A 13186-nucleotide genomic window follows, 5' to 3' on the forward strand; every position below is an offset into this window, starting at 1 on the left:
TCTTTCAGTTCTAAATCTATGGTGATATTGTTGGGTTCAAAGGAGACCCCGAAAGGTTGGGATTCCAATGCAGTGTCACGCATCCGAAAAGAATTTTCAGGCCTGGACCCATCTCCAAGTCAAGGGGCAAAGTTTATTATAATTGTAATGCCAATTAAAGCAGGCTAAGTACAAAAAAAAAATTAGCAAAGAACCAGGAGCAAGAAGATAAATTTATAGGGAAAAGTTAGAGAGACCAGGGCTTCATCACTGATACACTAATTTTATGGCTTACAGTAGATTTGAGGAGTGGTCTGATATACACTTCATTATTATCTCAGAAATTTTGTTATCACTGACCAATAGATTATCTGACAGCCAGTAATATATGTAGAACTACAGCACTCCCAAGGAGACTTTAGGGTTATCCTATGGATCTTCTAGAAGTTAAGGGAAGAAATATATCATTTTAAACTACATTGCTTCCAAGGCTAGATGGCCTTAGGGTTATTGCTACATCTCCCCTAGAAAGTGCACTTTATTAATATGAATAAAGAATACCTCACCTTATATTTGCTTGACTAACATTTAGTTCAGCAAACATTTCTTAAATACATTTTTGCCTAAGTTCCTTTACTAAGTATGTAGATAGAAAGATGAACAATGTAATAGTCCCTATTGTAAAGAAGCTTATAACCTAACAGGATATAATACATACACAGAAAGATATATACATACATATATAGATACAAATACACGAACAAGTGTAACCTAAAGTGTGTTTTGATAAGGGAATGTGAGAGATCTAAATAAAATACTTTTCAGAAAATTTGAGTGAGATCAGTGCCACCTGTGGGAATCAGAAAAGGCTTGATGGTTTTGGCCTTGAAAACAGAGAATGGTTTCACTAGGTGGATATGGAGGAAGAAGGTGTTCCAGGCATAGAAGAAATTACAGATGTAATTTTAAATAGGTAATATCCAAACATATTGATTGGAACTCTAATGGATGATTTATCAACCATGCAAACGTTATATGTGAACATTATATGCCAAGCATTATTTTAAGCTCTGAGAATGCAAATAAAGGCAAAAGATAGCTTTTATCCCCCAGCTATTTATAAGTGTTTACAAAGCAAAGTCTCTACCAGATAAATAGGAGATAAATAACCTAAGGAAGGCACTAGTATTATGAGGGATTGGGGAAGGATTCCTGTACAAGATGGGATTTTAATTGTGAACTAAAGTAAGCCAGGAAGGTTAGTTTTGAAGCAGAGAAGAGAGAGTTTGATATAGCCAGAGAAAATGCCCAGAGCAGAGAGATGGAATGATTTGTTCACAACAGCCTGGATAGAAAGTGTAAGGTGTAAGAAGACTCTGTGTGGGACAATGACTCTTACCCAAATTGAAATCAGAGATTCTCAAGATAAAGGGCAACTTCCTAAGGGACAAGGTGTCAGTAGAGAAGTGTGCAAAAGTGCAAAATGCAAGATACAAGATTATATAAACCCTAACACAGAAGCCCCTCCCCTCCCTACCTTGTCTCCTATTGTTTGGGGGAATCCAGCCTTATAGTCTAAACACAGAAATCTATCACAGAAACATAATGATACTAGTAAATAAACTCTTTACCCATCAAGTACTTAAATGCTAATTAAGAAGTGGTGGTGGTAATAGGGGAAACCAGAGAAAAATGTTTGCTTATATAAGATAAACATCTGCAGCTTTTAGTTATAGCTCAACTTGTTATTGCAAAGCCTCAAGTCACAATTAGGGCATAGATCAAGATCACATTCCCCTGAGAGGTCTTCATTCAAGGTATCCCATTCAGAACCTCCTCTTTATCAATCTTTGAAGACCTCTCACACCATTTTTTGATACATTTCCTCAACCATCTTATTCTCAGTTTCCAATCCTTCTGAGTCTTATTTGTCTTTTTTTTCTCTATTGAGGTCCATCCTTGTCTATCTGGACTTGCATCTTCAGGTTGTTCAGTCTTTATCATCTTGACCAGTAATGTTTATACTACCTTTGTGATAAGCTATATCATAAAGGGGAGGCAGACTGGGAATAGTTTGACTCCATTTAAAAGCTATCAGAAGGAACCAAAAAACATGTTTTCAGTTTGGTTCCTTGGTCCTATCTCTAAAGATAAGCCAGTCAGAAATCCAAATTTTATCAGGCTTCTGAGATTCATCCTCTGTGGAAATTCCAGTCAGGTTGAATTTCCTCTGTAAAATCTATTTGTGGGCCATCCCATGGCTGCTATCTTTCTTTGGGTTAAGGCAATTTAGCCTCTAACATCAATTTAGTTATCCATTTCTTAAAAATCTGATTCATTCTTTCTATTTTCCCTGATGAAGGCAGTGCCCATTATATGAAATTGCTACTCAATTTGCAATCCCTTCCCATTATTTCTTATAAAATCTTAGAAGTAAAATATGTTCCTTTATCAGAATCAATAGTCTCTACTAATTCATAGATACAATTTGTTCCAATGTTATTACACTAACCCCTCTTAAAACAGTCTGGTTTATCTCAGTTTCCTCATTGATGTCATTTCATTAAAACCTAGCTGGAGGGATACCTCCTTAATATCTTATTTATCTTTAGACATATGTAATACATGCTTTTCAGATATAATTTGTTTTGCAGTTATTCATATCCCTATATGCCAGATTTTCTTGCTTTTACTTCTTTGTTAAACAAGGAAGGTAAATCTTAAGATTCAGAATATAGGTAATATCTAAATAACTCTGGACCAAATTTAAACAAATCTGTATCATATACACAGCAGGGCTGACAGAATGTTAAAGCATAGCTCATACAATTTTTACAAATTACCCAATATACAATTTAGAAAGCAACATGGTCTAATTGGGCAATACAAATATGTGACCTCTTTAGATAGGTTTCCAAAGAACCAAAATTTTTAAATTTAAAATCAAATCAGATACATTAAAATTTTAGTAGCTATACTTCAATATTAATGCACACATATTTCTAAAATCTTATACCAGAATAAACAAATTCACACTTTTAGCATGTATTAGTTAATAGTAATTGTCTCATACAATTTCAGAATCAGAATTGCAATTTAAACACACACAGCGCCAAAATTTAAGGTGGCAGAAAACTGCCCTTTCAGGTCCATCTACAGAGATTTAAGAAATCAGCAGTCTTTAGGGCTCTAGGTGAGAGGTTCAAAGAAATTTGGACCTAGGTGTCCAGCTGCAGATCTGGGGCCCGGTGACTAGCCTGCTGTCAGTATCAGAAATGCCGGGGAGCCATGTCAAAGATGTTGGGGTACCAGTGCAAACCCCAGAAGAATCCAGGCCAAGTAGGGATACTAGGCTAGCCAGAACAAATTCCATAAGGTTCTCCCCAGGGAGAAAAAATCCCAGAGAGTGGTTTTTTTTTTTTTTTTTTTTTCCCTCTTTGCAGTTTTTCTGTAAGCCTCTGGTTCAGTTTCTCTGAAGGCTTTTTAGTCATGTAAATTAGGCCTACTTAAAAATACTGCACACTAACTCAAGTTAGCTGACTGAGAGATGGTGCCAAGCAACTTAAAACAATCTTAAAACCCTCAGAATCTGCTGAAATGTTTTAGCAGTTCTTCTGCAAGTCCACATTGGTTAGTTCTGGGTCCACAGAAATGTCGGGTTTTTTTTTTTTTTTTTTCTTTTTTTGATGTGGCAGTTAAAAACTTTATCTCAGAACTAGTCCTTCCTTTCTCTTGCTAAAAACTATTTGCATAAGTCCAATTATGCACAAAACAAGCATTTTTGAAGGGAAGTTTTGGAGCCAAAATAATTGGAGCAGGCTGACTGGTTTTGAAAGCTCCTTTGAATTTATACCCAGCCCTGGGGAATCAACTGTTCTTCTGAGTAGGGCACCTGTCCAAACAAAACAATAATATTTAATTCCTATATATTGTGGTAGCTCCTCCCAATTTTTCCTAAAAGGCTATCTTCCCAGGACACTATATAGGTTTTTAGAGCCAGCTATTGTTTCTTTCCCAAGGTTAACAGTATTTTATCCTTTTTGATGGAGGACTCACCTGATTTTATCAAAGGAAAATGGGAGAATCCTTCTGGACCTGAACTTCTTAGAATTTCCCTGTATCAAAGGGAAATGCAAACCTAAATTCTCTTAATTCCAGTCACTCAGGTGGCTCACCAATTCTTGGCAAGGAAAAAGTCATCTTACAGACTTGAACTACTTGAACCACTCCCCTTCTCACCAGTTTCTTGCCCTTCCTGGGTTGTGCACTTATTTGACTGATTACAAACTTTTATCAGCTAGTTTGTTTCCTGAGCTGAATTAATTCTCTGTCTTTGTTAGTCCACTTTTAGTTTTGCTTGGGGAATTTACCTGATTGGAGCAGCTTTTAGGGGAAACATAGTAGTGAGAAGGTCTCCTGATTTGAGGGTGCTTCTAAAATGATTCTAAAGTAAAATAAATAAAATCTAAATAAAATAAAAAAGATTATAAGCCAGAAGGTTTATAACCAGAGATCTTGAGGTGCTCCAACTTTAGAGTTCTGTTGTTCTAATAATGTCTGTCACTAATTTTAAAGCCTTAGAATAGTCCTATAAACATTACTTATTGTCAGATAATCTGTTGGTCAATGATAACTATGTTCCTGAGATAATAGTGAATAGACCACCCCTCAAATCTACCTGTAAGCTATAAAATGAGCTAATAAATAACATGAAGCTCTGGTCTAATCTAATGTCCTATAAATCAGTCTTCTTTCTTTTGGTTCTTGGCTAAATTCTTTGGGAACTTAGCTCACTTCAATTGGCATTACAATTACAATAAGCTTTGCCCCTTGACTTGGATATGAATTTAAGCTTGCAAATTCTTTTGAGACACCTCAAGACACCAGTCTGCAACCCCCAACGTTTTGAATCTTTCTGAACTTCAAAATTTGGTGCCCTATATAAGGGGCAATCTGGCCTCCCCTACTTTGATTCCCTCTTTGTCAAGATAAGCCCCCAGTTTTGTTTTTTCTCCCTCAATCTTATAGCTGGAACAGCCCAAGCAACTGGGGAATGCTTGTCTGGGTCATCTTGAGCTCCACACTCAGCATATTTTCTTGACTAAGGGAAATTCTTGCAGTTTTCAGCAAAGTTCCTAGGGAACCTTCACTACCTTTCTACTGTTAGAATTCTTGCAAGGTGCTAAGTCACTGGAATGAATAGAGACAATAATTATCTAATTTAGCATGGTTCAGTATGATTGATCTGACCCTACAAGGAGATGTTATAGGCCAGAACTTGAAACAAGGTACTGAGGAGACAATGGTTAAATCTAATTTAACATTGATTTAATCCTACAACAAATAATGATTTCCTAGTGATGAAATGATTGGTGCAAATTGAGCCCCAAGAGGAGGAGATAAGATTTTGGAAGAGACAATAAAGGATTTGAACTTTAACTCTAGGCTGCATTTGGGATTATTGAACTGAACTAAAACTTAAGGTTATTCCCAGAAGCCCTCCAAGAGATCTGCTTCCAGAGAATGATCGCAATTTAGAGAACAGAACACTACATTCTACTTTCTCTGGGAGGCCAGAGTAGATGCAGTGCTGTAGGATAGCTTTTGGCAAAGAAAGAGGAAGAGGTATAAAACAGCATAGCCCATGAAAACACTAAGAGTAATTGGGGTAACAGCAAGCTCAGCTGTCAACTCCCCTTAATTTGTAAATTTGCCAGTTTTCTTGAAACCAGCAGGTTAAGCAAGTTCATTAGCCCTGAGAAATGAGCTTGTTTAGAATGTATAGTTTCTAAACAAGGAATATTTTTAATAAGAATCTACATGTTAAATAAAATCTCCTATATGTGAAAGTCCTGATAAACTTTTAAAAATAATGTTATCTAGCCCTAAGCTATGATTAATTTGCTATTAGTGATAAAATCTCTAGGTACTATAAGTGATAGTTTTTTGAGTTTTGAATTTGATTGCCTGATCATTAAGTCAGTAATCCACCATTCAAGAGAAATGCCATAATTTACTCAGAGAGAGATGCCTTCCTGAACAGTCATAGATGTATGTCTGTACAAGAATTGTGAGGACAACCTCAACTTCTGCTCTGCTGTTTCCCAGTTCTATTTCTTTGTTTCCTACCTGATTACTCCTGAGTTTCACTATGAGGTGATCGGCTGTCAAATAGAGCTAAGGATACTTTGTCCTCTCATGTATGTGCTCTCAGGTTGAAGCCTAAAGAATCTGTTTTGATATAATCATGTCCTTGCTTTTTCCTCTTATAGCAAATTTCTATAATCAGATCAAATAGTCAGTAAAAGCCATGAGACCAATATATTTAGGGGACACAATGGTTTTCTACCTTAGATCTTAGAGATACTTTCTTTTGCATACCATTGCATAAAGACTCACAATTTCTTTTTACCTTTGAAGGGGCAAATCCAGGGGAATGTAAACTCTACTAATTAGCATGGACAGTCATGTCCATAAAATGGATGTGGCTCAGGGCTTCTGTGAAAGTCCCCATATATTTGGACAGGCATAGGCTATCCAGTATGTAAACAATATCTTGATCGGCAGCCCCACCTGAGAAACTTCTCTGGCTGCAGCCATAGAAACCCTTAACTTTCTGGCTTACTGGGGTGATAGTTTCTTTGTCTCCAGGCCCACTTTGCCTATCCTTCTGTTAATGAATTAACTCCCACTTCCCTTTTGCTCACAGTGGAGAGGAAGCAATTTTATCACTTTCTGAACCTTTCTCAAAGAAACAGCTGTGTACTTTCCTGGGCATGGCTGGATTTTATACCTAACTGTATTATTATTATATTATTGCCAAGCCCCAATATGATTCTATTCAAGACCCTGACACAATTCTCTTTGAATGGGGCCCTGATCAGGCCAAGGCTTTTAAGACCCTGAAAGCTAAATCAATCTCTACCTCAGCCTTAACAATATCTAAAACCTTTTATGCTATATATTAATGGAAGGTGCAGCCAGGTTCTAGGGGTCTTGACTCAGTCCCTGGGACCTTATTCCAGACCCCTTGTTTACTTCTCAAAGAAACTTGGTATCTTTGGGGTGACCCTCTTGCCTTAGAGCAGTAGCTGTCAGAACCCTTCTAATTGAGGAAGTCTCTAAGGTCACCTTAGACCAAGCACTGGAGAGTCTAACTCCCCACCAGGTTCAGAACCAGAGTTTTAGAATTGGGGAAAGGAATGAGAGTGAATATTTATACTGACTCCAAACATAACTTTCATGTTTTGCAAGATCATGGGCTATATGAAAAGAAAGGGGACTTTTGCCAACAAAAATAAATAAATAATTTCCCCATTAAATATGCAGGAAAACATTTACAATTATTTTAAGCTGCCCTAAAGACGTGTCTATTATTTTTTGTAAAGAATACCAGAAGGACAATTCACTTCAGGCCAGCAGAAACGGGCTTGCAAATTCAGCTGCCTATGTTGCTGTCTGTTTGCCCCTGATCATGGCACCTTTAATTCCCCTACTCTCTGACTCCTACACACTTTCATAATTCCAAGGAACAAGTGCTTATGAAAGAAAGGGGGTATACCCTTTCTCCTTCTGAATGATTTCAAACACCTTTAGGTCAACTTCTAATCTCAGAAGCCAGCCAGTATAAACTTCTCTTTGGCCTATACCAAGCTACTTCCTTGGGGGTAAAAAAAAAAAAAAAAAAAAAAAAAGCTCTCCAATCCCTTGTGAAACCTATTTTCACTGGTCACAAGCTAGGAGAAATAATTAAACAGTATGTAAGGCCTGCCCAGGTTGTGTCCAAGTAAATCCTGAAAGGGCTATTAACCTTTCCATCCCCCTCCCCATCTTGAAGCTTATCTGAAGGAGGAGTACATACTTATGGGAGGACTGACAAATGGATTTTAAACATATGCCTCCTTGCAGGGGCTTCAAACTGCTTTTTGTTGTCACCTTTACTAATTGGATAAAAGTCTTCCTTTGTAAGACTGAAAAGGCTCTGAGGTTTTGGCTAAAGTAGATCACATCCATTTAAGATTATTATCTCTACTCTGAATGTCATCTTCTCTACCCAATGCTTAATGCCTTTTAAACATTATGGTGCTTGCACCCTAAGCCACCTGAACACTACTTTCACTGTGAGTAATTGCCATACTATTCTACCCATTACCCCTATTCCTTTGAGGAGACAAAAGCAGTAATTTTGGGGAAATGTTCTTTGATATATATCCTAGGAAAAGCTGTCTGGATGTGACACATTCATGATGGCCTTGTCTACCTTGTCCCCCTCAAGTCTTCTTCTGAGTGGTGTTCCTAATTACTATCCCTAGTAACCCCACTTTTAATTATTTATTTTCACTCATATTTGACCCCTGCATTTTTAACCTACTTGCGAGATTTGTTAGACTCCAAGCTATGAACTTCCAACTACTTGTTCAACCTGAATAACACTGGCTGACAGATTTTTACATTCAGCACCCCCTGGATGCTGCCACCATCTTCAAGTCATGTGCCTCCCCTATTTAGTCTTGACCCCACTAGATTGGGATAGCTTTACACCTATTATCATCGTGAAGCAGCTCCAGAAGATGAAATCTCTCTTCCTTTGAACCAAATGAATTTGGGATTTAAATGCTTGAGAGGGGACAAATGATAGGGTACATCTTCTAGAAGGGAAACAGTAGTCCCCTGACCTTAGAGTGCTATTGTTCTAACAATCTGTCTGTCAATAATTCTAAAGTCTTCTGGCTTTAGAATAGTCCTATAAACATTACTGACTGTCAGATAGATAACCATATTCCTAAGACAATAGTGAATAGACCATCCCTCAAACCTACTTGTGAGTCATAAAATTAGCAAATATGTAACATGAAGCTCTGGTCTAACTTTGTCCTATAAATATATCTTCTTTCTTTTGGTTCTTTACTAAATTCTTTTGGAATTTAGCCCACTTCAATTGGCATTACAATTACAGTAAACTTTGCCCCTTGACTTGGATATGGGTTCAAGCCTACAGATTTTTTTGAGATACCCCTAGATGTTAGTCTATGACCATTTTGGGGGTCTTTTTTTGGGAGATTTTTATGAATCTCAACAAGACTGTTAGAAGAGAGGTTGGGGCAGGATAAGTAGTTTTGGGAATCATTAGCATAGAGATGGTAATTAAATCCATAGGAGGTATAAGAACACTAAGTAAATAGTACATAGAGAGAAGAAGACCCATGACAGAACCCTAAGGAACCCTCTATGACTAGTGGACATATGTTGGAGGAGGATTCAGTAAAGGAGACAGAGACGGGGGATGAAATAGAAGTATTGAGGAAAAAGACACCCCAACAAGATTAGGGTTCCCCTGGTCAGTGTCTTGGGTTTGGTGAAAGAATTCATGCACTCATTCTTCAAGTTAAGGAGCAAAGATTTAATACTTGACAGTGGGCTAAAGTTCCAAAGGAATTTTTAAAACAGTGTTAGAATCAAGAAGGTAACTTTATGGGAAAGAGAAACAAAGACTAGATTGATATGTTAATATTATGGTTTAGAGGTACTATTGCAGAGTGGTAGGTAGTTCCCATCATTGTCTTCTACAACTTACTGACCAATAGAATCAGCATTAAATTATTGCTATTGGCCAGCATTGTTTGTGCCAAGACTGGGTAGCTTTGGGGTTTCTCAGCATTTGCTTTCTCATAAGTGGAAGAAAACTTGGAGAGAATGGTTCCCTCAAATCTAGAAAACATATCAAGGAGAGAAAACATTGCATCAACTATAAGAGACTAAGCTGCAAGAGAATTTAAGGAGAATATAGGGATAAAAGTTCATTGCATTTAGCAACTAAGAGAACATTGCTTACTTTGGAGAGAGTAGTTTCAGTGGAATAATGTTGGAAACTGAATTGTAAGGTTTGAGAGGAAAGAAAGTGGAGGGACCTATTGAAAATAGCTTTTTCAAGGATTTTAGTTGCAAAAAGTAAAAGAGATGTGGGATGGTAGTTGATGATAGAAGGGTTAAGAAGGGGAGACGTGGAGTATGTTTGTAGGTAGCAGGAAATGAAGCAATCAAGTAAAAGAGATTGAAAAGGGGAATATATATAGAGGGACAATCTTTTGTAGAATATTGGATGAAATAGGATCACTTAAGCAGGTGGAGGGGTTAGCTCTGATAAGGAATAAGGTTACTTTATTAGATGAGAGAGGGATGATTGGGATAGTTGCAGAAGTTATATGAATGATAGCAGATGAGGAAAAGGGGAGAAGAGGGAATTCATGGTGAATGGCTTCAGTTTTTTTCTGTAAAATATGAGGCAGCCTGGGTTGAGAGAGTGAAAGGAGGGGGGAGTGAGTCAGGAGGGTTGAAAAGGTATAAAAAGATATGGAAGAGTCTCAGTGGGGACTGGGATAGTGAGTTGATAAGGAAAATATAATAACATTGTCTAGGTGCAGTAAGGGCCAGGTTAAGGTTATGTAGCATAAATTTGTAGTGGGAGGATGAATATAAGAATCACACAGTCTAAGAAGATAAAGAAGTATTCTTTATTATTGGGGGGATGATTCAAGAGAGCACAATTCCTTAACTTTCCATTGGCATTTAGATTAATGACTATATTATTTTCTCCAGGTTCTTCTCTAAATACCATATTTTTCATATGCCTAAGTTATATTCAAAGAGATAATTGATTAAGCATAATATGCTTTTCTGCATATTTAAAATATTGTGGAGTTTTGATCTCAAAAGTGTCTTTTTCCCCCTATGACTACTTTTATACTCTAGCAAAGTGAAGAATTAAAAGTCACCTGTAATTTCTTGAGTATGATGGAAGATCACATAAACATTTATGATGTTCACAACTCTGTAGATAAGGTACTCAAGTAATCTCTTCTGTCTTCTTCCAGATGTTTTGTTTACTGGCACTGCTGATGGTCGGATTGTAAAACTTGAAAATGGAGAAGTAATCACTATTGCCAGACTCGGTGAAGGCCCTTGTAGTACGTCTTTGAAGAGTTTTTATGCATTTCTTGAAATCTGGAGAGAGACACTTATTCCATATAACTACTAGAAATTAGAAATCAAATAAATTTTCAAGGAGGCATGCTCTACGTAGCAATGGAAAAAGTAATGGTCAGGAATTTGAGAGATCCCCTGGGTTCTACTAATACCTTGCCTGGGACTGGAATACTTGCTGACTACTGGAATAATTTTAACCATGCTGCCCAAATTCTCTTTACTTTGATTTTCCCAAAGAATTGTATTAACAAATGGAAATATTTATTTCATACAGCATTGTTCATTTGCATGGTCCAATAGTCATTCTTTTGTGAATCCCAAGTCAATCTGTGGTATACTTCAGCGTTATTCTCTAAATTCTTTGTAATTTTTTTGGATGACACTGTAGTTATTACATTAATCTGTATAGAAGTGAAAGCCTATTTGAAATGGGAAATAGAAGTTGAAAACTAATATTGGTTGTTATAGGCTTGTTAAAATAGCTTTATAAAAAGAGAAAAATAGATCCATAGATTAACATAGAACTATGTTTAAAAGATTAGCTTTGTGTTTTCTGAGTAGTAGAAAAATAGGTTAGGGTGATAGTATGACCCACTAAGATATATGACAGTTTTTGGAGGTTATCATTAATAACCTTATTTTATTAACTGAGAACAGTTTGACATTCTTAAGATAAAAATGAAGCTTCATAGTGGTGGTTATTGCTAAGTATGTTCTCTTTCTTTCAAAAAAGATGATATGTTGTATACAGAAACTGTGATTTGAATTGACAAGGCAACATTAAACAGGTGAAACCTTAACAATATACCATAATTAGTCTTGTATTAGTAGAAAAGAGAAGTCATGAAGATACCTTGGAAGATAATTAATCTGTTATGGACAAAATTCCAGATTCGGAATTAGCATTCTTTTCATTCTTCATAGAAACCAGAGAAGATGAACCTGCTTGTGGCAGACCTCTTGGCATACGAGTTGGACCTAATGGTACACTCTTTGTGGCAGATGCTTATCAGGGGATATTTGAAGTGGATCCCAATACAGGTATGTTGTGACCCCTTATATTGCAATTATTTTGGTAACCTCAAGGCTTTGCCTTGAAATAATTTTATATTTCTTAATTTGCATTAGATTAGAATCACAACAAATAGTTCTGTACTGTTTTCTCATTTACTTGAATGTATATAAATCATTGATCTACAATAATTCATTTCAACATTTTATTTTAAAAAATTATACACTTAGTAATCAACAACAAATCAAACTTGTAAAAAATGAAAAAAATTTACCCCATATTTTTAGCTTTATAAGGCAGAACCCAATGGGTTCACAGAAAAGTAAGTATTTTCCCCCCTACGGTTCTCTATGGCTTTCTATGTTTTTTTCTAAGGTTCATTTCCTTAATGAACCACTTTGAAGTTGTATCCCTTTTGGCTCTGTTTTTGTTTTTTCCCTTTTTTTTTTTCTTGTTAAAAATATAGTTTAGTTACTGTATATAAAATTCTGGTTTTGTTGGCTTTTTTTCTCTGCTTCTCCTCTGCTGTATAGTTATTTATACTATGTGTGCTTCATATTAACTGATTATTATAGCTCCATATGTATTCATGATTTTTTCAGTTGTTTTCTATTTATTGGTTATGTCAGTTGTTTCCAGTGTTTTTCATTATTTTTAAAAATTATTCTGAATAAAGTAGTTGTGAATGTTTTTTATATCCAGGGCCTTTTATATGGTGTCTTAGCATGGAATGCTAGCAATGAGATCATGGTTTGAAAGCTAAGATCTCTTTTGACATTTTAATGCAGGGGGTTCTCAAACTATGGCCCGAGGGCCAGATGCAGCTGGCTAAGGATGTTTATGTGTCCTGCCAGGTTATGGCAAATGGGCTGAGGGGCAGAGACAGAGTGTGAGTTTTTGTTTTTACTATAGTCTGGCCCTCCAACAGTCTGAGGAACAGTGAACTGGCCCCCTATTTAAAAAGTTTGAGAACACTGTAATGCATATTGCCATGTTGCTCTCCAAACTGTTTGCAATGGCATGTGATTTTACAAATAGTATTTCTCCATAGATCCATAAAACTGGATTTTTAAAAAAATTGTCAAAATTCCCATTCTAATAAGTATCAGTTTGTATATTCAGGTTTTTCTGAATTTTCCATTCTTCTGATTATTTGGGGAATTTTGAGCATCTTTTTCTATAGTTATGATCAATTTATATTTCTTCTTTCAT

At 36.3% G+C, this 13186-nt stretch overlaps 1 protein-coding gene across 1 annotated transcript in view; it reads left to right on the top strand.

The window, feature by feature from the left end:
* APMAP (adipocyte plasma membrane associated protein) overlaps positions 1-13186 on the top strand; it is a 55266-nt gene that overhangs the window by 27682 nt on the left and 14398 nt on the right. Inside the window, exons 4-5 of the mRNA XM_074287711.1 lie at positions 10851-10943; positions 11887-12003. Of these exons, the coding sequence (XP_074143812.1) occupies positions 10851-10943; positions 11887-12003 (210 nt within the window). The remainder of the gene's footprint in view (positions 1-10850; positions 10944-11886; positions 12004-13186) is intronic.

The sequence above is a fragment of the Sminthopsis crassicaudata genome, chromosome 2, assembly GCF_048593235.1.
Source record: "Sminthopsis crassicaudata isolate SCR6 chromosome 2, ASM4859323v1, whole genome shotgun sequence".
NCBI lineage: Eukaryota > Metazoa > Chordata > Mammalia > Dasyuromorphia > Dasyuridae > Sminthopsis > Sminthopsis crassicaudata.